Below are 23478 nucleotides of genomic sequence, written 5' to 3' on the forward strand. Positions count from 1 at the left end.
TTCTGGAATGTAACAATTTATTGGGGTTAATTTTTTTTTTTTTTTTTTTAGTTTTTATCTCCCCATTTCTGGCATTGATACAATATTCAAGAGCAGCAGAAAGAACAAAATGTACAAGAATACAAGAGTAATTAGCACAACCCCCACCCCCAAACCTGGAGCAAACCATTTTCTTGTGGGAAGCGCCAGGGGAAGGGGTGATTCAATCACCTCTCCAGTGGCTACATCTCCCACCCATCCGCTCTAGACAGTTTAGCCAGCTGGGAACTGGATTAAAAAAAAAACAAAAACAAAAAAAAAACCAAAACAAAACTGAACAAACACTATATTTAAATGAAAATTGCAAGACAAAAAAAATATATAGATATACAATTCATCCGTGCACAATCCTTAAATGCATTATTTTTTCCAAAATAAAAAAATTATAAGATACATATTTAGGTTTATTTTAAATTAAAAAAAGAAAAAAATTACCACCGTCACTCTGTATGCCAAGTGAGGGGAAATAAAGAGACAGATGGGTGGCAGCAGAACCATCAGCACTCTAGGAGTTAGGACTGACCTTCTCTAAGAGAAAGAATGCGGCTCCGATGCTGCTAAAACTCAAGCACAGGCAGAATCCAAAGCACCCAAGTACCACAGAGCTTGCTCCAAGTTCAGTATTTGCAGGAATCTGCAGGATCTGAGCCTAAGCTTGGCACTGGGGAAGGTGACAGGAAGGAACAGATGAGGCAGGCCCCTGTCCTCCACCGCCACTGGACAACTTTCTATCCAAAAAGAAAAAATGGGGAAAAAATATCCCAGAAACAGAGAGGGTGTCTCTCTATTCTCAAGGAGCGTACAAGGCTTAATGGCAGGGGAGAGGAGGAGGAGAGAACAGCACACTGAGTTGATCAGCTTGAGAGAGGCACGAGCACAACCTAAGACTGTGTCGCCCTTTGCTGCTGGGGTGGGGGCTGGAAGCAGCAGGCTCCCTCCAGGACAGGTGAGGAGCAACCTACCTGTGAAAGAGCACCTCTACCTGCTGCTCTGCCCAGAAAGAAACCCTCAGTGACCCCAGAGAGCAGGGCACAGCTTGGGGGCTGCTTGGGAACATGTAAGGGCTCCGGCTAGTCCTACCAGGCCCTGAAGCCATGTGAAGCACTTTGGTGCACCCAGCCACGCTCCTGTGGTTTAGTGCAAGCTCCAAGTGCTCATCTGAACAAGGAACAAAGAACTGGGGTGCTGCAATAGGAATTAACATTTCAGCTGCCTGTCCTGACTGTGCCCCTTCTACATTTTCTGAGTCATTGTTGAAGCTGGCATCACCCTGACAGCATCTCACTGTTTTTCTGTCACCTTACTTGTTCCTTATGCCACAGCACAGTGCTCGCTGCCCACGTCCCTGCTCTGCTCAGCCCGGGAGCACAAAGGGCATCCCCACTCACCATCCTCAGCACCATCACCTCCGCTGGCACTCTCGGAGGGGTGCCTGGAGAGAGGGCTCAAAGCACAGCGTTCATCCAAGGCAGAGGGACTTTTAAGCCCAGGGACACTGCTTTCAGACGGTCCTGGAGACATTTTGTTTCCCACCAGGCAGAAGCTGGAAGGGACAGAAGAGTTGCCAGAGGGAGCCCAGCAACGTAGGAAGGGCACACTGACTACATCTCCCTTCATTCTTGAAAAGAGAAACTTAAAAGGAGAAAGAACAACTTAGGGCCCTGCAACATCCTTGTAAGCGAGGCGGGTGCGACACAGGGCACCTCACATGCGCCGTGCAGAATGGATGTAAAGCTGCTGGTGCCAAGGCTGTTGACCTTGCACAGACAAGGGCACAAACTGCAGTGGACACGTCAGTCTGACACAAGGCAACACCAAGAGGAGAGAGAAGACAGAAAAGCAAAGGTGAGGATGGAGACAGACTCCAACATCTCCTCCCAGCTACACCCCCAAAAAAGAAACCACATACGTTGCACTCTGGGGAGGGACCTAAAAAAATATAAAGAAGAAAAGACAATAAAGCTACTTATTTGCTCAACCCCAAAGCACTGGTGAAATGAAGATACTTGCTGGAGTTACCTAGGGAAGGAAGCACGGACAGGAAGAGGGGGATTTCTGAAGCAGTACTCGGCACTCCTCTGGCTCTGTGCAAACGCCGCGGGAGTCAGGCTGCCAGCACCCTCAGCAGGATGGTCCCCTCTACCCACCGCCCCTTCACACAAGGGAGACCGAGGCACAGGGCAGTGACACAGCTGGCAGAAAGGCCACGGCAAACCAAGAAGGAACAGAACCCAAGAGGCACCGAATCCCCGGCCCCAAATCAACCCTCTACAGCACACCGCCTTCAGAGCAGAGATCAGGAAGGCTGCGCATGGGGTGGTGGGCAAGACGGGGAGGGAGTGAGGAGAGGATTTCTTTTATATTTATATATTTATATATAAAAAGTAAATAAGATCCCAGCTCTTGCACGATTATTGGGCAATTGAAAAATGCAGCAAAAGCAAGCGACATTGGAGTAAAAGGACGCGCCAGGCAAGGAGGAAAAGGTCTTGTTGGAAGGTGGGGGAGGGGAAATAAGCACTTAGCCAGACACTCACTCCAGGTTTGTTACACCTCCCTGGGAAGAAGGTCCTGCTCCTGAGCAGCCCCACTACCGCCACAACCAGGGGTGGGCAGAAGCAGGAGGGACCCAGGACATGATCCTTCAGCACGGCAATCTCCTGCCAGAACATCCCCAGGAAGGTGATCACCTCCAAACACTGGGAGCTGCTGAAACCTCCTCTACAAAGAGGGGCTGGGAAAGGGATTAAAATCCCTAGGAAGACTCAGCTCAGAGACAGCTCCTACCTTGTAAAGAGCAGGATTGGATTTTGTTTTATTTCATAAAATCTCCCTGGGAACTCTGATAAGGGGAGATGCAGAGAAGTGCTCCCTTTCTCTTTTGAAAACAGAAATTAAGCGGTGGCTCACCACAGCTGGGCCTGCTCACCACACTGTTCTCTGTTTTCCATCCCAAAAGAAGCTTGCATCTCATTAGCTTCCCATCTCCCCAGTCCTGCTCTGCTCAGTGAGCAGAAAAGGGAACACAAGACAGGAGGCTGCCATCCCAAGCTGAAGGCCATGGGAAGCACTGACAGAGCTCAATGAGCAGAGAGAAGTTATTCCCAAGAGGAGCCCAAGCTATGGGAGGCAGAGACATTCATCACCTGCCACTGCAAAGCCAAGGGCACCAGAGAAATCCAGACAAGAAAAGCTGTCCTAGCATCCCCTGCCTGCCACCTTCTGTTCAGACACCAACATCTGGTTGCTTCCCTCTTCTCTGCCGTCACTCCCATGCAACAGATTAATGCCCAGCAGAGACATCTTGGATGGGGAAGCCAGCACACACAAGAGGGGCCTCCTTGCTTTGAAGGAATGTTTGGGCAACTCTTCTCTACCACCCTACAAGAAGCCAGAGCAGGAGGCGGCAGCCCTGCTTGAGCACAGTCCCATTCAGGCAACCCTCTTCCCAAAGCCTCCAGCATTTGATGCCCTCAAGAAGAGGCTATGCCTCACTTGGCAACAACTTTGGAGCACAGAAGGGAGCACTCTCATCTGCCTCTGAAGATCCAATTGCCATCAGAGATGGGACACCAGACTACATACAGATGGGACTTGGTTCTCTGTCCTGATGTGGTGAATCCTATATGGAAAAATCCCACTTCCTATCTGACACTGGAAGAAGTTAAGAGACCCTAAGGAGGGGAGGCGTATCTGCTTCCCAGGAGATAAGCCCACCGTATTGAATCCTGCTTGGATATGGAGGGAAGGAAAAGAGAAGAGACAGTGACTTGGCAGTAAAGGTACATGCCAACCCCAAATCTTAGCAGCTTGCTGTGCATGCAAAGTAAGTCAACTGTTTCCACATTGATGGCCTGATCCACATTCTGGCAGAACGTGACCAGCCATTTCCGAGGGTCGCTCAGCCGGAAAACCACTTGGAGACTCCACCTTAGCTCACAGGAGAGGTATGGAAGGGAAGGGAACTCACTCCAACACTTGGAGGCAAGGACGGGAAAGGTTTGTAGACAGGGTTCCTCCAACATACAACTTGCCTTTTCAGCTCAGAGATCGCTGCTTAGTCCCAGAATGCCTTTCCCTCCAGTTCAAGCAAGTCAAACACCATCCCAGACACACATGCTTTGATACTACCAAAATACTCTTTTCTCTAAGGACCATCTAATACCACTACAGTTTGTGCAATCACTGCATTTATTATTAATTTTTAAACTCTCTCTCTCTCGCTCTCTCCCTGTAGAAATTTTTTTTTAAACTTTTCTTTTTTTATGCAAAACTAATCATTTCACTTTTTCCACTCCATCATAAAATCTCCTCTAAAAACACGACAACAAGAGAACAAACATGGCACAGACACAGAGAATATTTCTCTGTTTTTCATTTGTTTGTTTTTTTTCCTAAGGGTTACGGGGAAGGGGAAGGGGATACTTTCAAATAAACTCCTCCCTCAATCCTATGCCCTTTTTAAAGAGCACGGACAGATCTTCCTTCCCATCTCCGTTGAGGAGTAAAGGCAAAAATTCAGAAGGAGGAGTGTAACCCACGTGAATACGAAGGTAGATTAGTCAGCCTCAAGTGGCTCATCCACTTGAGACTGCTGCTGCATTCAAGTTACTAGACCTCTAACTCAAAACAGCATGGGATCCTCATTTTGGATCCAGAGGTTCATCAAGGTTTGGTTCCCACCTGGTGACTCACCCAGGGCGAGATTTGTCACACAAGCAGTTGAGCTGTGTCTGAAAGCCGGATCATACTCCTTTCTTCCTCCACAAACAGGATCTACTGCACGAGTTCCTCTGCCACAACAAGTCCCCTCATCTCCTCACCACGGGAAGAAGGTCCTCAGGGAGTATCCCTACAATGACCCACTGTTTTGCTCTTCACAGACAGTCCCCTTGTTTGTCACTCTGGAGAAAGGCAAAAACCCTTTGATTAAACAATTCCTGTCCCCTGCCCCCAAAGAACACCACACAAGAGACACTGGGGAAAAGAATTCTGCCAAGCAAACACATCTTGGCCAAAACACATCAAGAGTTTCCTATTTAAGTTCCCTTTTATCTCCCACTTAAACGCTTCAATTTATTTTTTTTTCTCAGAACCTCAATACCACGAAACAAAACACGTCACCACATACACACCAAACAGTAACTCAACCACCTAAAGTGACTGGCCGGTTTGCATCCACCCCACAAATAAGCTCCTCTAATCTCGCAGCTGCAGAATAATCCTTGTTGAGAAGGGGGGTGGGAAAAGAGAAGAATCTCCTCGCTGTTTCCCTAAGAGCTTTTCCCTATGCCTACAAACTGCTCATATTTGAAGCTGCAGTCAAATGGATAGGCTATGCTAAAATGAGGGATCCCCGGGTGTGCCAGGCACAGGAAAGATGCGAAAAAATAAAGACACAAAAAATACAGACACGCACACAAGTCCAACAAGTTATAGGAAGCCTTACTTGGAGAATAGGTTGGAGCAGTCTCTTTCTCCCTGCCCCTAGCTTCAGCTGTGACTGCAACCACATCCCCAAAGAGTCCACTAAGCTTTTTAGGCAAGGAAAGAAAAGGTAAGAGGTGTGCAAAGGGTGGTGCTAACAGCACCTGGAATCCCCCTCAGACTGTCTGCACAGACACTCATCTGCAACTGGTGTGAATTCACCATGCCTTGTGGCTTTCCATTCCACCCACTTGAGGTAAGGCTTGTGGGCAGGGCAGCAAGGATTTTACCACACCAATCCAGGTGCTGGAGGTGGGGAAAAGACAAGCTCTGGGCACAGAAGCCCTAATTAAGGTCAGAAGCTGGTCTATCCCTCAACCACCCAGATGATGCCCCTTGGGCAGACAAACAGTGCCTCTCTCCCACAAACCACCTCCCTTCTATCCTCAGACCACTGCAGCCACAAAATCACTACTGCAGACGAGAGCACTCCTCGGACCCAGCAGCTCTGGAGTATCCTCATGTGGAAGCACCAGAGGGGCCAATTCCACTCCCGTTTCACCCACCCAGGGCAGGTTTGTAAGCAGGTGAGCCCTGCTGCAGGGAATTTTCCACCCTTTGCACCTCTGCAACATGTTACATAGAAATGGCACCCCTCTGCCCACCCCGAACACGGGGGGACAGGGCTGAGAGGGTGAGGCTCTCCTGTTGATGGATGAGCACCTCTTTTCCTTGCTCCAACAGGCTGAGCCCTGTGTGAGTAGGGGCAGAACAGAGCAAAGGAATTGCATCTCACCATGAAGCTTAGGACTCGTACAGAAATGGAGCAAGCCAGAAACGGCAAGTGAAAGAGAGAGCTTATTTTGGATGTAAACAAGGGTGGTCAGGGAAAGAGGGAGCTGTGGATAAAGAACGGCAAGCTGTGGTCTTGCTCGCTCCTACCTTCTAGGGGTGAAAAGAAGGAATTTCTAGAGCAGCTTCTAGGAGCTCTGGGGGAAAAGATTCCCTGCACATGCATACGATGTGAGAGTTATTTCTTGTTAGCACCTCTGGTTGACAGTTGTGAGGGCTGTTTCAGATGCTGAAAAGACAGAGGGGAACCCTCTTCCAGGTCATCCACCACAGGTGAGGGAAAGCAGGAGAGACAAAAGAAAGCAGGAAGAGCAAACGACCCACTTCAGCACCCATCCATCCCTCCATCCTCCTTCCAAGCGAGCAGGGGAAGCAAAAAGGGCCAGGGGAAGCCTACGCACAAGGCGGGAAACCAGCCTCACCTGGCTGGGGCAGCGTCACGCTGTTGGCATATCTTCCCCTAAACTGAAGGATGGATGGACAGATGCATGGCCCACTCCTACTTCCACCACAGAAAGGCTGGGGAAGGGCATTTCATGCCCTCTCCCCTAAGCAAGTGCAAGTGATGAACACCAGGAGGAAGATCTGGGCCAAAAATAGATTCCCCATTTCTTCCCTTCCCCCTGCAAAGCTGAGCAAGTTGGAAGACACAGGAGAAGAGGGACCAAGACATCTGAAAGCACCCACACAACTGCCAAGGTAGCACCAATAGTCAAAGGAAAGGGGAAGCCAATGCGAGGCACGTGCTGCATGGGGCACCCCCCCATCACTCCAGCTTTGTTTCAAGCACCTTCCAGGAATGACGCTTCACCTGCCCCCTCTCCCTCTTGCTCTGGGGGCACCTGGATCAGCAACTGCAATGAGGACAGCAGAAGAGAGGGCAGATCCAGGCCACAGGCCAAGAAGGGGAAAGGTAGCAAGACTGGAGTCATGGCATGGGGGAAACGCAAGAATGGAAGAGACTGCATGCACGTTGTGGGAAGAAGGCTTGGGGTTGTGGATGAGGGCTCCAAGCTTCTTAACATCCTCCCCTCAAGGGTCTAGAGCTCCTCTTCAGTTTTTGTCAAAGATGGAAAGGGAAGGAGGAGGAAGAGCACCTTCCCCACCACCCTCACAGGCACACATGCTCACCTACCCCACATCCCCAAAGGCTCCACCGCCCATTGGACAACACCACATTCAAGGACATACAACCACTCCCCAGCCCCACCACGACCCTTCCCGCCTCCTCCCAGAAGTGGCAACACCCAGGAACAGTGGGGGCCCCTGCTCTACCCCACTGACATGCTCCAGCCTCCAGGAAAGAGGGTGTGGGCAGGAGGAAAAGAGGAGGAAGGGTGACAGTGAGGACAGAGGGACAGCCAAGGGGAGAAGGAGAGAACTAAGGACAGCCATTCGCACCACGACTTCTTGCAGGTAGAGCTCCCCCCACACCCCTGGAGTAGGGGGACCTGGCTGCTCACTTGCTGCCTCCTCCACCACCGCCTGCTGCCACCTTCTCAAAATCTTCCGCGTTGCAGAACTCCTTGATGGTGACAGTGAGGAGGTTGCTGGTGACATCTGTGACCACCACATTAGAGCAAGGGGACATCTCGGGACGCCAGTCGCCAGCCTCCTGCTCTGGATCAGAAGAGGAAAGGGACAAGGAGGGTGTCTGCCCTCCACTGCACCCTCCTGGGGGCGAATGCTTGCTGGTGGCAGCCGACTCAGGTGGGATTGAGAGGTCAAGGACCTCTGATTCACGCCAGTCGGGGATGGCTGGGCTGAGGGTCTCAGGGAGCAACTTTGGAGGGGAATCATCTGGGTCAGAGGAGGAGTGGGGGGCAGGTGATGGACAGCCAGAAGAGCTGGAGCTGGGGGCATCATAGGGAGTGGAACCCATAATGATCCCACAGGAGGATGCCTGGGAGCCTTCGGCCTCCCCCTTGCCCTCCAGAGAGGGGGCAGGTGCAGCAGACGGTTTATTGTAGAGTGAAAAGGCGCCAAACTTCATGTGGCGGATCTGGGTGCGGAGGACGCTCTCGCTGAACTTTTTGCTCTTGCCGATGACACGGTTTCGGGATGGGATCTTAGGCCGAGCCAAGCCTCCGGCCCCGTTGGCTGGCTTCCCACCTTTGTCAATGACTTTGAGGTTGAGGATGATGCGGCTGCGCTTGGGCTCACGGGGTTTCACCTTACGGTTGATGATGCGGACGGTCTCCGAGAAGGGCGAGACAGGAGGACGGATCCCAGCCCCACCACCCACGCTCCCGCTGTTCTGGGGGTCTGGACGGGGCAGAGGACGCCGGGACATGCGGTGGCATCGACGGATATCTTTCTTGAGCCGATGTACTGCAGCGCTGGAGTGGAGCTTGGGAGAGGAAGTGCTGGAACCAGGCTTGACAGAAAAGTGTACATCCCCAATGTGGAGGGCCTCTGCCTGGGCCCGAGCCTGCGGTGGTGGGGAGAGAAAAAAAAAAAAAATCAGGGTCAGAGACGCAGCCTAAGTACAGCCAATCTCAAATCTGTCATTGCTCACCTCAGGACCAGCACTTAACAGCAATGCCGCATTACATTTATACCCACGTTAATGCCAAGTACACGTACACACCTATGGACCATTGACAGCCATGGTACAGTCTCCAAGCAGGCATGGGGCGCCGCTTAGGTTTTTTGGGCAGCTAATTTATTCCCTACGCCCTCCTCCTGTCAACTTGTGCTTCCCTCAGGAGGAAACTGCCACCTTCCAGCGATGTTTCAGGGTTATGGTTAATGGTTTCCAAGAGCCTCTCTCAGTCATCATCAGCCAACCTGCACAACACTTCACTGTCAGCCAAACAACCAAGCATCCTCCTGGGCACCAAGGCCACGAGGGTTGCGTTTGCATGCAAAATTATGTACTAGTCCCAAGCCAGGGGGCTGTATCATGGTCATTCATAGAGGACCAGAAACAAGGGGGAAAGGAAGAATAATGCATCCAGTTTGCCTTTCCTTTCCCACAACCAGACTCATCTGTTCTGGAAGGCAGAATAGAAGGGGGTCTTGAGGAACACAGATGGGAGGCAGGAGAAGGTGGTCTCACAGAGCTCTCTCAGCTAAACACAAGAAATGCAGAGATCTGAAGCTTAATTTTAACTAGAGACCACAAGCAAGTTGCTTATCAGAGGAGGGCCACAAAGACGATCAGAGGGCTGAAGCACATCCCATACAAGACCAGGCTGAGAGATTTGGGCTTGTTTAGCCTACAGCAGAGAAAGCTCCAGGGAGACCTCATAGCAGCCTTCCAGTACTTAAAGGGGCTACAGGAAAGTTGGGGAGGGACTCCTTATCAGGGAATGCAGGGATAAGACAAGAGGTGGCAGTTTTAAGCTGAAAGAAGGCAAGATAGATTTAGGTCAGATATTACGAAGACCTTTTTTACTTCTCTGGTTGCCCAGAGTCATGGAAGAGCCATCCCTGGAGGTGTTCAAAGCCAGGTCATATGAGGCTTTGAGCAAACTTTATCTAGCGGAAGAGGTCTCTGCCCATCGCAGGGGGCTTGGAATCTTCAAGGTCCCTTCCAACCCAAACCATTGTATGATTCTGTGATTATCCTTACTCTGCTGTGGGCGCAAGGCCCAGTGTTTAAGGCCAGAGGCTATGCCACCTGGAATTAAAGTCAAGTTTAACTGCCTCTCCAAAGAAGAGATTGCCTTGTCCTTTAGAACATCACACTTGTCTGAAATCTACTAATGAAACAGAGCAGGAACAGCACTGGTTGAACTGCTTGGTGTCAGCACTCCCTGAGAAACAGGGCAGGGGAACAAGACTTTTAAGCTCTTCTGGTTCTTGAAGACAGTGCCAAAACCTGCCCTGGTTCATGCACCAGAGAAAGGAATATTTTCTGGCAGCAGGAAAAACAGTTTTGTTGGTAAGCTGAGGCAATATAACTGCCTTCCCCTGTGGGCAAGGAAAGCCAGAGCGTACTCTTAGATCACAGCTTATCAGAGCACAGTTGCTTGTGGACCTCAGCCTCCCACCCACAGCCCACTCCTTGCCCAAACAAACCCCCTTGTTCACTCCCTCTCAGCAGTGGTCAAGGGCAGAAGTCACCCAGGCGTGGAGGGGGCAGGAGAGCCCGCCTCTGATCACCCATCCAGTGAGCAGTTTCCCCCATCTCGTGGGCACAACAAGAACTGCAGTGCTAGAAGACAGCTGCTTTTCCTCCCTAACTTTTCCATCCCGTTGCCCCCTAGCACACGCCAAGATCGCGATGGCTTCTTGCCAGCTAAGAGCTTAAGTACTCCAACACCATCTCCTTTGTCACCCTGAAGGCTGTGCCTCCTACCAGAGAAACGCCTGGGGGGAAAAAAAAAAAATGTTCGTGTAAAGGCAAGGATCTAACAGATCTAATCGAGGGGCCCAGGCCGGTTCTTGCACAATAAGCTCAAAGCCCTGCTCCTGCAGAACTCTGATGTCACCCAGTGCCCCTCTTCTCCCATCGAGCTCCCTGCAGGAACTGCAGAAGCTCCTGAATGAGCAGGGAACAGAGATGTGAAGGCATTTTGTCCCTCTCTGGTTAACACTGGGTCCTGTAATGCAGTACTACTTGTACCCTGGCTTTAGAAGGACTGCAAGGTAAGGCTTCCTTTCCCACCTGTGTGTGAATATACAGACTGAAGGCTCTAGACTTTGTCTCAGCTGACTGACAAAGAAACAAGGAGGGAGAACAGGACTGCCAAGTTAACCTTGGGCTGTACAGGGCTGTTTCACCTAGACCAACAGAAGCACTCCCAGCACAGACAAACAGCAATATGTCCTGCTGTAGCAGGAAGCACCCCAGTGTGCAGCTCGTTTCTCTTTCTTCAACCTTCCACGTTACTTCATGCCCTAAACTGTTCAAAAAATGAAGAGTTAGACACAGTTCCTGTCCCAGGCACCCTGCAGGCTGGAACACAGCAGCAGCACCTGACGAACTCCCTGCACCACACATCAACTCTCCTCCTCCTACCCCAATGATCCACAGCTTAGAGACCCCCCCAGACTTCATCAGATCACAGGCCCAGACAGATACACATCTAGGGCTGTGCTTGCTCCCTCTTCCCCGGTCTCTCTGAAGCAGATGGCAGACACCAGGAGAAGCCACAGTTTGCTTTCTGACACTAGATAACAGCACAGCCTAGATTAACAATTATTCCTCCTCTCCATGCCCCTGGCCCCCACTGCCTTCCCTTCCCCATCCCAGCCAGCCTCTCCAGCACTGCTGTTCTCATGCTTTGGGCTTCTCGCCAACCTACCACTGCTCAGTGGAGAACAAAGTGCAATACGAAGTCTGGTTCCAAAACACAGGACAGGGAAGCCAAGCAGAGTGTACAGACAAGCATGGGTAAAAATCCTTCATCCACAGCTTCAGCACATCCACAAGACACAGGCATCCTTCAGGGCCTTATGTGCTGCCAACACCACATCTTCTAGATTAACTCTCTACTCTGTAATCACCCCGTGGAGTGAGGAGTTCTGCTCCCTCTGTGCCCCCCTGCTCGGAGTCAGGTCTAATTGCCGCCTGACAGTAGTACTGCCTTCCATCACCCACGTGAGAATGAAACAGGCCTCCCCTGCCGCCGCTTCCCCCCCCCTCCCCGCCCCCCACCATCGCCTGTGAGCTATGGTTGCCTTACACACATCACAATTCCTCAGCAAAGCTTCCCATCAACCACATGAAATGAAAAGCAGTAATGCTGGTATGGCCACTGCCTGGCCACTTCCATAGTGCTGCTGACTCTACTTTCTCAGCCTGTGCACATTAATGGGCTCCTGTCCCGTTTTCACAGAAACATCTTGGTTTTGTGCTTACACAGAAGCTATCACTGAGCCCTGGTCCACGGCTAGGACTTTCCCAGTGCACCAGAAACACTAGGTCTCATATTTACTATGTGTCTGTGTTTCCAGTTACTTCTCAGCTACTTCCTCAAGGCTGGAGCTGTATCCAACTCATGTTTCAGCTCCCTGCATTTATTAAATTCCAGTTTCAGTGGTCTCCAGGTAGACTGCATGCACCATCAACATTTTTGGCCAGATATCAAGACAGAGGGTAAGCTGGGACCCAAGAGTCCCCGTCCTCCCACAGGTGCTACACTGCTGTCCCCAGTGACCAGCTTCCAAAGAGCAATATGCAAATGTTCAGCTTACCTTGAGCTTGTTTTCCAGGTAAGGTTTCAAGAAAAATACTATCAGAGGCTTTATCTAAGATCAGCCCCTAGAGGCCTCTCACTTGTGAAGCTCAGTATTCCTACAACAGGATCAGGTTTATCCAGGCATCAACTACATGAACTTGAGTCTCTTCCCTGCAGAGGACAGCATATTTTCTGGGCTCTCCCTCTCCTGCTTCCAACTTTAAATTAAGTAACTTGCTACCGTTGGTCTGGAGAAGACTCAGCATTCAGTTTTATCTGCTGGAAACTCAATTCTCCCTGCTACAGATCCATTACTCAATCACACTCATGAGCCATACAAGCATGAGGTCTTTGAAAAACAAACCCATTTAATCCTTTCAGATGTGTCACCACAGTTTGCTACTTAACTCAGAAGTCTTCCAAATAGAAACCACCTCTCTGGGTTTTGCTGTTTTCACCTGCAAGATTTGCTCACTGCTTTAGAGATACTCAGCGTGTATACAAAGTAATTCACTCTCTGCTTACAGCTCAGCCTACATCAGGATGCGGCTTCTGGAGGCTTGCTGCAGTGCTCTGTCACAAGAGCAAGGCAATTGCTAGGATTGCTTCCCTTCCCCCCCTTCTCTTTTGGGATATGTATCACCTTTATTTAGCTTGTACAGCTTTCCCTCGTTGCCCCTGGGAACAAGTATATCTCCCCTGCTCCCTACTATTTCTGAATAAATGTCCCTCGAGGCTCAGCAAGCATATTTGTTCATTCATTCCCTTAACGCACTGAAGCACACAAGCACGTACATGGGCACGTGCTTAGAAAAGCCTCTCTTACCTGATTTGTATCAAAACCTCTGCAATTAGGAAGAAGGGAAAAAAAAAATCCTTGTAAGGCAATGGATTTCTGGTTAATAATTCCAAAATCAAGTAATTTCCAGTAGTGCTGCTGCACCCTAGTCGCACTACTCTCTCATAAATTACTGGTTCTGCTTTGTCTTTTATTCTCCACCTGCATTCCCACAGTCCTTGCTCCAAACAGCATTTGCAAGAGCTCTTCTTTCCCCTTTTTGGCTGCCATTCTGCCTTTTTATCGCCCTCTTTCTTCTGCAGTCTTCCAAGTGACAAGGCAACAGCAAGCCAGTTCATAGCACAGCTCTCCCAAGCAACACTGCCATAAACTGAAGTTCCCCTACTGGATGGGGAACAAAATGCTACAAAGGGAAATGGTCTGTTTTCAAACCACTCGGGGATAATTTACGAACAGGGAGGAGATCAAAAGAAACTCAACTCTAACTTCAGAGTTCAAGAAAGGGCGAACCGACAGAACACCATGCTGCTCAGCCCCTGCATCCCCCCCCTCTCCTGCTACGCCTCTCCTTTACTTCTTCCTCCCCATTAGCCTTCTCCAGTCTTTTCACCTAGGTATTTACAGCCACTCCGATGAGGGGTCTTTGCTACCCACCCACTGAGCTCACAGATGGGGCGCTCTCTCTTAACAGCACTTGCCAGACTTTATTAGATTAGCTGGCGAGTTTTGCATTCCTCTCAGTGGAGGGCCGAGGGAAAAGCAAAATAAAAAGACCAAACCGAGCAGGAGTAAAGAGGAATATCACTATAGCACACACTGTGTCTCTTTCTAACCTCACACCAGCTTCCATTCTGACCTCCAGCTGAAGGGCCTGTCCTCAAGGACGACTTCTGCCAAACACCTAAGTAGTCAGGCAAGAGTCTTACACACAGCGCTGCCCATTTCAGACCAAGCACTACATTTTCCATACACTCCACACAACGCTCACGGCATACCAGCAGCCTCCCAAGAATTACAGCCTCCCGCCAAGCTTGATCTGAGCTGTGGGAAAGTTTGCCCCTAGTATGCAGAGGATAAAGACCCATTTCCTGCCCAAAACTCTGCAGTTGAAGTTCGCAGTGGTCACCATCTTGATAGTGATATTACAAAGCCCGAACTGTAATTTCCCTTTACAGTCTGATCAAAAGGGCAAGTGTTAGGCAGCTCTCAGCAACCGGAGCCTGGCTTACAAAGGCAGCAGGTGGCTGAAGATGCAGCTTTTCAAAGCTTTCCCAAAGGCGTGGGCCACTAACCTGCTGGAATGCTTTCTGCAAATCCCCCTGGGTGCCTATCTGCAGCTTTTGAGAACTAATCCCAGGATAAACCTAGCCCCAACTGCAAACTAACACCCACACGCAAGCCAGCGGACTGAAGGGGTGTATTGGGGCACTTATTTCAATGCCTTGCTGAAGGCTTGGAAGCCTAAGTCTAAGCATTGATACACAAAAAAAATCCTAGCAAGCCACCGAATTGAGAGTAGGAGAGTCTACCAAAGCAGTCCCAGGCCAGACTCCTGCTTAAACATCACTGCATCCAGGCCTAATCTGTTCAGTTAACAGATCAAAAAGAATATTGTTCTAACTGCCAACTCCAAAGACTCCCTCTGAGATGCAAGAGTCAAATTTCTTCCCCTGCTTCTAAAATTCTCACTGGTAAGAGACTCTGCAGCTGAAAGTAGCTAAAACATCCTTAGCGATGCATGAGACCAAATCCCACTCATCCCACAGCGGCACCAGCAGAGGTCAAACACACATTTTCGGCAGGTCAGAAGAACGGACCAAGAGGCACATACCGCACAAGCTGTCATGCCGGTTGTGGTCACATTTCTAGCCATAGCTGCACTGCTAGTTGTTTGCTTGAACAGAGCTCAAACACCTTCAGATAGGGCTAGCTGAGATAGGGTTACTTCTTGCTGCCTAGTCCAGTGTGTTATTTTTAGGGCAGGATCCAAAGTCACAGAAAAACGGCAAGCAAGAGCACCAACATTTCCACCCGCTCTGCTTCCCAGAGCTGCAAAGCAAGCGGCAGTGGCAGTGCTCTGCCCCGCCAGCCTCTCCCACAAAGTGGCACCATCCTTCAGGAGAGCTCATCTCGCTCCCTATCGCGAGCCATCTTCCACAAAGTACCAAGCCAGCTACGCAAACCTACGGATTTACAGTAGCATTTAAGAAGCTGGCAGAAGGAACATGTGCCACAGAAACGTGTCAGGGATGTAATTCAAAGGATGCTGTTGAATAATTCAGGTTCCAAGTTTAGGGGGGGTTTAAAGGGCAAGGGAAGAAGAGGAGGAATGAGTGGGTTTTGAGTTTGGGGGCTGGTTTTGTTTTTTTAAAGGAGCAAAAAACTGGCAGTGGATTTTGCTGTATCATATTCACAATCAAAAAGAAAAGAGATTGATTATACACAGTAACGTTAAAAGCACAGTACAAATACTTCTCTAACACCGAACAACGTCAGGTGTTACAAATACCAGTATTTTTTAATTCAAGCAGAGAACTATTTTAAGCTGGTGGTTTCCCTTTAAGCATTCCTCTGCGTTGTTTGAAACCTAAACACAAGAGTTTCATTTAATGCATGACTGCCAGAAAGAGAAACACTAACTAGTTCAGTTTCTCTGAATAAAGGTAGGAGGTAGTAGACATCAGTTATGTTCGTGGCTCTCAGTCTGCAGATAAAGCAGTCTTAGCAGAAAAATAAGCAACGACAGAGGACAGCTCCATCAGCAAGACTCTGAGGATTACTACAGTCCCCTGGGTTTTACTCAGAGCATCAGAATACGCTTGTTCCCACATTTCTTCCATGTGCTTCCATATGTCCTCTTAAAGCAGAGGACAGGTGACACCTTTCACCTCCTTCTGTTCTTTCCGGTGCTCACAGAGTTAAAGTGCTGCACTAACTAGAGTAAAGCTCCTGCCACTGTCAGGCAACGGGAAGCATTAACCTTTTTCACAGATGGAGAAACATGCACAAAGGCTAAATGACTTGCCTAAAGCCATAGGATGACATAGTGATAGCGATGCCTTACCACGGGGTCTAGCCCAGCTGTTCCAGGCTGTGAACTCCCTCATCTGTCTTAGTTGTACAGAGGTGTGTTGTAGTCCCACATTCATTTGAAGTCCGAGATTGAGATAGTTGGGAGAAGTTGGGGGAAAGAAGGGAGCAAAGCAAGGAGTTTTGTCTGTAGACTAACAAATCCAGAGCTGCCATATCGATCATGCAGCTATCAGATTTCTTAATTAAAAAAAAAAAAAGAAGTTAAAAAAAAATGGCGGGGGGGGGGAATGCATTAGAGACTACCTTCCCCCTTCCTCACTGCAAGCAAGTAGAGATGCTACGACTGTATGTTCTTGCAGAGATGCTGGGTCTTATCAGAGGGGAACTGGAAACTTCAGCTGCTTTCCTATGCAGAGGTGAAACGTTCCTTCCTTCCATCCACCTACCTTCCCAAAAAGGCAAAACCAAGCCTGCAGTTTATGGATCAAAATGTAAACCCTTCATGAAACTCTCATGGAGCGCCTACATCCTGAAACAGAACTGGAGGAGCACAGGTGGCAGTGTGACTCCCACTACAGCTGCCCAATTGCTCAGTGTGCCTCTAAGTTGTAGTGTGCGGGCTGGATGGAATAGGCTGCTGAAGGAAGACGGAGCAGGGCTGGCTAGCTCTCCACTGCGGCAGCAGAAGGCCATAAAGAGAGAGATGATATTGGAAAAAGAGATTGCAGCCTCATGGTGCACAACCACACGGTACCAACCATCCTGCTAGGGCAACTGACACACACACATGCATCCCTTCCCCCCACCCACTTTCCCATCAGTTTATCCCTCCATTCCCACAGCCAGGGAGGCAGACACAAGTGACTTGAAAGTCCAGTCCTTCCAAGCCCATGCACCATCGAGATTTGGAAGACATTTGGCTAAGGCCTAAGTTATTTAAATAATAGTTACCTTCAGGAGAAAAGTTTTAGGCTTAGGTCCTCTTTTCTTGGGCCCATACAGCTCACGCTCTCGTTCCCTTAGGGAGTCAAATTTGTCAAGAAGTTAAAACTTTTCCCAAAGGAAAAAACAGAACCATACAAGATCAAGAAAAAAAAAAAAACAGGCAAAAAGAAAAGTGGTGCCTAGACAGCCTTTCCCGCTCACCCACCCAGAGCCAAACCTGCTGCAGGCCTCCCCTCCAGGGTGGGGGGATGAGCACTCACTTCTGCTCGAAGGCAGCGATGAGGCGGGAGTCCAGGATGTTTTCCTCTGGTTCCCAGGTGCTGTACCTGGAGAGCAGCAGGGAAGGTAAAAAGCAGAGGGGTTAGCACTCAACCCCCCCGACAGCTGTGTGCAGAGACCCCGATCCCACCCAGTTTCATTCCATCCCATCCCATTCCGTCTCACCTTACTCCATTCCATCCCATCCCATCTCATCCTGTCGCGTCCCATCCTACCTTGTCCCATCCCGTCCTACCTTGTCCCGTCTTGTCCCACCTCATCCTGTCCCATCCCATTCTACTTCATCCCACCCCATCCCATTCTACCCCATCCCATCCTGTCCCACCCCATTCCATTGTACCCCATCTCGTCCCATCCCATCCCATTCCATTCTACCCCGTCCCGTCCCATCCCATTCTACCCCGTCCCGTCCCATTCTACCCCATCCCATCCCATTCTATCGCACCCCACCCCATCCCACCCCCGCACCCCACCACTCACTTGATGGCCCAGCCTTTCCATTTCACCAGGTACTCGATGCGCCCCTGCAAACACAGGAAGGGGAGGGTGTCAAAAGGGGTGGGGGGGGGGTCGCGGGCTGGGGGGGGTCGCGGCGGGGGTCGCGGGCGGGGAAGCGCCTCCTGCGGCTGCCGCCCCCTGCCCCGCTCCCTCCCCGGCACCGCAGTGCCCTCACCTTTCGGATGCGCCGCTTGATGATGGACTCGGCGGCAAAGACGCGCTCCCCCACTGCAGACAGCTCCATCTTGCTCCGCGGCGGCGGCGCCCACAGCCCATAATAATCCCGCCCGCGCGCGCCGCCCCGCCCCCCGCCCCGCCCCCTCCCGCCGCGCGCGACCCCCGCCCCCCCCCCCCCGCCTCCGATCCTGTGCGCGCGCGGCGTGGGGGGGGGGGGCGCCGCCATCTTCTTGCTCCCCCGGCCCGGCTCCGTCCTTATCCCCGGGGGGCCACGACCCGCTGCCCCGGGCGCTGGGAACAGGGGCAAAGGGAAAGGGGGGATCCCGCCCGGGCCCTGCCCGCCAAAGCGGATCTTGGTGGTTTTGTACTTCAAACAATGGCGGCAGCGGGGCCCGCGCAGCCCCCCTCTGCACCTCCTGCACACGCGGGGCACCAACACCCGGCTGCCACCTCTCTGTCATTCCCACTGCTATCACCTCTGCTGCCACCCCTGCCACTGCCCACACTGCCACCCCGCTGTCACCCCTGCTGTCACCCAGCTACCATCAGCCCCGCTGCAACCCCTGCCATCAGCCCCACTGCCACCCTGCTGTCACCCCTGCTGTCACCACCTCCACTGTTACCCCTCTGCCACCCCACTGTCACCCCCGCTGTCACCCCCGCCATCTGCCCTGCCGCCACTCTACTGCCACACCCACTGACACTCCCCATCACCCCCACTGTCACCTTGCTGCCCCCCTGCCGTCAGCCCTGCCATTATCCCTGCTGCCACCCCTGCCATCACCCCACTGCCACCCTGCTGTCACTCCTGCTGCCACCCCTGCTGCCACCCTGCTGTCACCCCCGTTGCCACCCCTATCGTCACTCCTGCTGTCACCCCCACTGCCACTCTGCTGTCACCCCTGCCATCACCCCTGCCACCACCTTCACTATCACTCCCATTGTCATCCCTGCCGTCACCCCCACCAGCCAGCGGGGTGGCACTGGGGGTACAGTGGGGAAGCGGGCAGCCTCAAAGTACCGACCGTGGCAAAACCTAACAAAAGAGGCATCCAAATTGGTTTTTTTTTGCTCTTTTCCTTTGGCCAGTGCCTGTGCGTGGCCTCGTTTTTGAGCAAAGGTAAACGGGCCAAGCACGCTACATGAACCTTTAAAAAAACCCTCACACACAACAAAAATGTTTAGTCACTTAAAGGAATTCCCTGCCCCAAGTGTTAGCGCTGTTTAATTTACAGTGTGCCTTACACCGTCTTGCAGGTGCTAAAAAGCCAGGAAGAACGAACCTGTCACCGATTGTTCTGTGTGACTCAAAATGGAAGCTCACGGCCCTGCAGCTGCCTGCACGCAGAGGTCGTCCTGCACCAGTAGCTGGAGGTACATATTCTGCTTTATCTCCATTTTTAGGGGGAACAGGGAGCACATTTCAGAACGATACCCTCTGGAAGAAGGGGCAGCTGTGATGAAGGCTGTAGGCAATGGCCATCCTGTTTTTGCCAGTCTTTCTCAACTCACCACAACCTCACCAGTGACCTGCAGAGCGCTGGCACCCCTCTACTTCCCTCTTTTCAGGCAGCTTGGCAGGGAGCACTTGTGGCCCTTTGCTAACCCTTTCTCCAACTGCAGTTTGCCTCCCGTTTCTACCTCTGGCTCTGAAGTTCCACCCAGAAGGAGGATATTCTGGAAATGGCTGTATTTATCAGTACCAGCAGGGATGGATTTCCCAAAATCAAGTCGGGCAGGTAGGAGAACTAGTCACTTCATCACTGCCCGCGATTTGGGCAAGATTTGGCATAGTGTTTTGCTCTTTTCCACCTTAGCAGCTGAAATGGTCCAGCTGCCACAAGCTCTTTGACCAGAGGAAAAGTGACCCACCGCCTTGTCCTCATTTGAAGGGGGGCTGAATGCTGACAGAGAAGAGACAGCAGATGGACAGTCACATGGACCCTGGTTCAGGAGATGCAAACAGTGCAGAGAACAAGTTGTTTCTGTGGTCAGGGACTGAACCGCTGTGTACTCCACCACTAATAATAATGCATTTAGGTCCGATCACTGGCTTTTGAGAACAGGCTGCAAGAGGCCCATTCTCAGGTATTTACCATCACAGGCCAAATGAGAACAAAACCCTGGACAGATTGCTCAAGACTCACCTAGAACGGGAGAAACCCTTCTGGACTGTCTCATTTGTCCAATCACTTTTTTTAATCTCAATTCTTTATACGCCTGAAGGTGACTTCCAAAGAACGAGTTGATCACACCACTGTGTTTTGCTTTCCACTTTTTAAACTGCTTTTAACTTTGCACATTAAGTGTTCATTAACACCATCCACATTTAAACTGGCATATTTGTTACTGTTCACTTTGTTTAAACAGCTGCTTTTACACTTGCGGCTGAGCATCAAATAATTGAACTTCCAATGGTTCAATATCATCTACCCTGAAAAGCAGGCACTCCTACACCAAATCGGAGAAAAGTCCTTACACAGCTACACAAACACACATGCAGCAGCTGTGGCTGATGGCCTTGTCCCCAAACAAATGTACAGGTCACAAGCATCACACCTCACCTGGAGGCAGGAGCACAAAGCACCACGATCCTTGGACCAAAAGGGGCAGCAGCATTTCAGAGCAGTCGTGTGCTCACTCCTGTTACTTTCCACCTGTCAGCAGGAACCTTTCTTCCAGCCACAGCGACTACTCAAATCACTGTGAGCAGCCATTGTAGAGGTATTGCCCAACCTCGGGCTCTTTCATCTAACTTTTACTCTCACAAAGCAAAATAGCAGAATATCCAGCTGTTCAGAGCATTGTTGGGCATTTCCTTTTTTTCATTCACATTTCCAGTAAAACACTTTAAAAAAAAAACAACTGAAAAAACCCAACCAGCCTGGTAAGATGGCTCTCCCAGAAGAGGTATTGTTCACTACAGCATAGTATTTTTTTGGCACCCTGCTGCCCTCAAGGCCTTGGTGCTGTAGGCTGCACCGTAACACTTCTTGCTAGCACCAAGAAGCCTGCTCAGGGCAGCAACAAGACCTTTCTCACCAGAGTTGCTGGCAAGGGGTGCATGAGTGCAGGGGGAGAGCCGGAGGTACAAGAATGTCTTTTGTTATTTTTAAATGGCACTTGATAATGGGAAACTCACCTGCTTGAAGCTGGTAGTTACCTCCAGGCTCATTTTTTGCAAGCCCATGACCTGGCAGGAGTAGCAGTGCTTATCTCCATTAAAACAACTCCAAGGGTTGATCAACCAACTCTGTTGCTGTTTGATCCAAGGAGATCGCTGTCAGCAGTGGCAGATCTCTGTAAAGAAACAGTCATCCCCTTGCCTGCACCGGGAGCTGATGCAGCCATGTGCACCCCAGCCCCTCAAGCAAATGCTCCATTGGCTTCTAAGCAAATCTTGGTGTTATGGTCATTGTGTCAAAATGTGGTGAGATTTCCCAGCTGCAGCTCTGAAACACAGAAGAGCAAAGACAGGCTCTTCAGAGCTGGCCACATGCCACCTCGTGCAGCAGTTATGGATGGCTCAGCATGGCCAGAACCACCGCCCCTCCAGCTAAGTTTTTGATGTTTTTTATTTTTGAGAGGAGAAGGCTTGGAGAGGTTCATGCGGGGCCTACACCACTGGGTTACTACTATATCCTCGGAGCTTGCGTATGAGTTTCCAAAGCAGGCCCAGCCACCTGTGTTTCTGGCATCCTTGCTTCAAAAGCAGTTGCTTGGTGAGCCAAATGCTGGGAAGAGAAGGACCAACAGCAGGGAACGTGACCGACACTGAACAGAGAGGAGGCAACTGCCTGTTTTCCTGCCATTGCTTGCCACACACGCTCCATTTCATTCCACAGTTCTCAGACAGTGCTGAGCTCTCAGACTGTGCAGTTTGCCCTTTTGGGTGCTGCATACTGTAGCAGGGGCCCAGGGGCGTGTTGTGAGCTGCGGCTGAGTGCCCTTGTTCTCAGGCATCCTGTCAGGAGAGCTGCACAACGCAAGCTGGCTGCCTGCATGGATCAGAGGGGCAGCATGGCAACAGATTATTAAAAAAAAAAAAAAGAATAAGTCCTATCCAGATTAACCTTTAATCCAACCAACACATGCATGCAAAAGGACAAGCCGTCATGAGGTTCTAGTGCCAGCCAGCCTCTGCAGCACTGGCAGGGGTAGGAAGAAACGATCTCTGGAGTAGGCTTTCCTGTAACTCTGCACTGCAGTTTCTTCCAACTTCACCTGACTCACTAGCTGCTGCCAGAACCTAAGTGGCTGGCTAGAATCCTGCTCTGATGCCATCGCTGGAATCCAGCCTCCCTGGCTCAGGGCAAGCACACCGACTATGCTTTCATAATGCAGGCAAGAGCTAACCATGCTTCCTTGAGCCATGACTGACTTGGGGAAACACATCCCAGCCCCCTCTACTTTTGCTCGGTGTGTTTTTGTGATTGATGTCATAGCTCTGTTCGGATGCAGGCCTTACTCCCATGTTACATCCAGAGACATCTCAGACAGCATCATCTGCTTGCTGAGGTACCATGAATAATTGCTTATGTCCCCCTACACAAAGGATGGAGAGGCATGCACCTTGAGGAATCAATGTTTAGACCAATACGGACTAAATGACCTGTGGGATTCTCTCCATGGCGTATCAGCAGTCTCAGGATTCAAGCTCCTCAGCTAACTCCTGCCAAGTTGAAGTGAATCGGGGCAAACTCCACTGAGGAACTGCTGCACTTGAAAGCCCTGAAGGCAAATCTATTGGAGACTTTGGCTTGCAGGAGAGTGGGCTTCCCTGCTGGGAGCCAGTGCAGTGCGGTGAGGCCTTGCCTCAGATTTTCCTATTCCCATGAGACACACGGTAAGGAACACAGCAGCACCCTCCTCCAGCCGGTGCTGGAAGTGCTGTCCTGGCACCACAGCATTGCACAACAATCTCAAGAACTCCCTAAATCCAGAGTAGCAGTCATCCTGCCATCAGCGTTCTCCTCTTCAAATTCTAACCCATCAAAGACCAGTCATCCCAGGTCATCCCCACCCAGCTCTTACTTTCCAGCTGGGTTAAAAATGAATAAAAGCCTAACCTCCTCAAATCAAAGTAATGAGTAATGTCAGAAACAGCCTTTTGCACGCTTCATTCTTCATCAATCCTTCTTTACTGATCTTTTTTCACACACACATTTTCCATTCCTGTTCTAGCCATACTGCGTGTTTGTACCAATAGAAGTGGCTGGCGGAAAAAGAATTCAGCTGTAGAATTAAAGCAAAGGAAGGTAAATGACCACACAAACAGACCATTAGGTAAATGTTAGT

At 50.6% G+C, this 23478-nt stretch overlaps 1 protein-coding gene across 2 annotated transcripts; it reads right to left on the reverse strand.

The window, feature by feature from the left end:
* CBX6 (chromobox 6) lies at window positions 1–18291 on the reverse strand. Of its 2 annotated transcripts, none has more exons than XM_054066563.1 (5): window positions 18179–18291; window positions 17986–18029; window positions 17487–17552; window positions 17233–17299; window positions 1–8695 (listed from the first exon to the last, which is right to left on the reverse strand). In XM_054066563.1, the coding sequence occupies exons 1-5, from the start codon at window positions 18245–18247 to the stop codon at window positions 7778–7780; spliced, it is 1164 nt and encodes a 387-aa protein (XP_053922538.1). In that variant the 5' UTR covers window positions 18248–18291; the 3' UTR covers window positions 1–7777. The 2 variants fall into 2 exon arrangements, with proteins under 2 accessions (XP_053922538.1, XP_053922530.1); XM_054066555.1 differs by having other exon boundaries at window positions 1–8749.
* Between the last annotated feature and the right edge of the window lie 5187 nt (window positions 18292–23478).

This window comes from Cuculus canorus, chromosome 1 (assembly GCF_017976375.1).
Source record: "Cuculus canorus isolate bCucCan1 chromosome 1, bCucCan1.pri, whole genome shotgun sequence".
Lineage (NCBI taxonomy): Eukaryota > Metazoa > Chordata > Aves > Cuculiformes > Cuculidae > Cuculus > Cuculus canorus.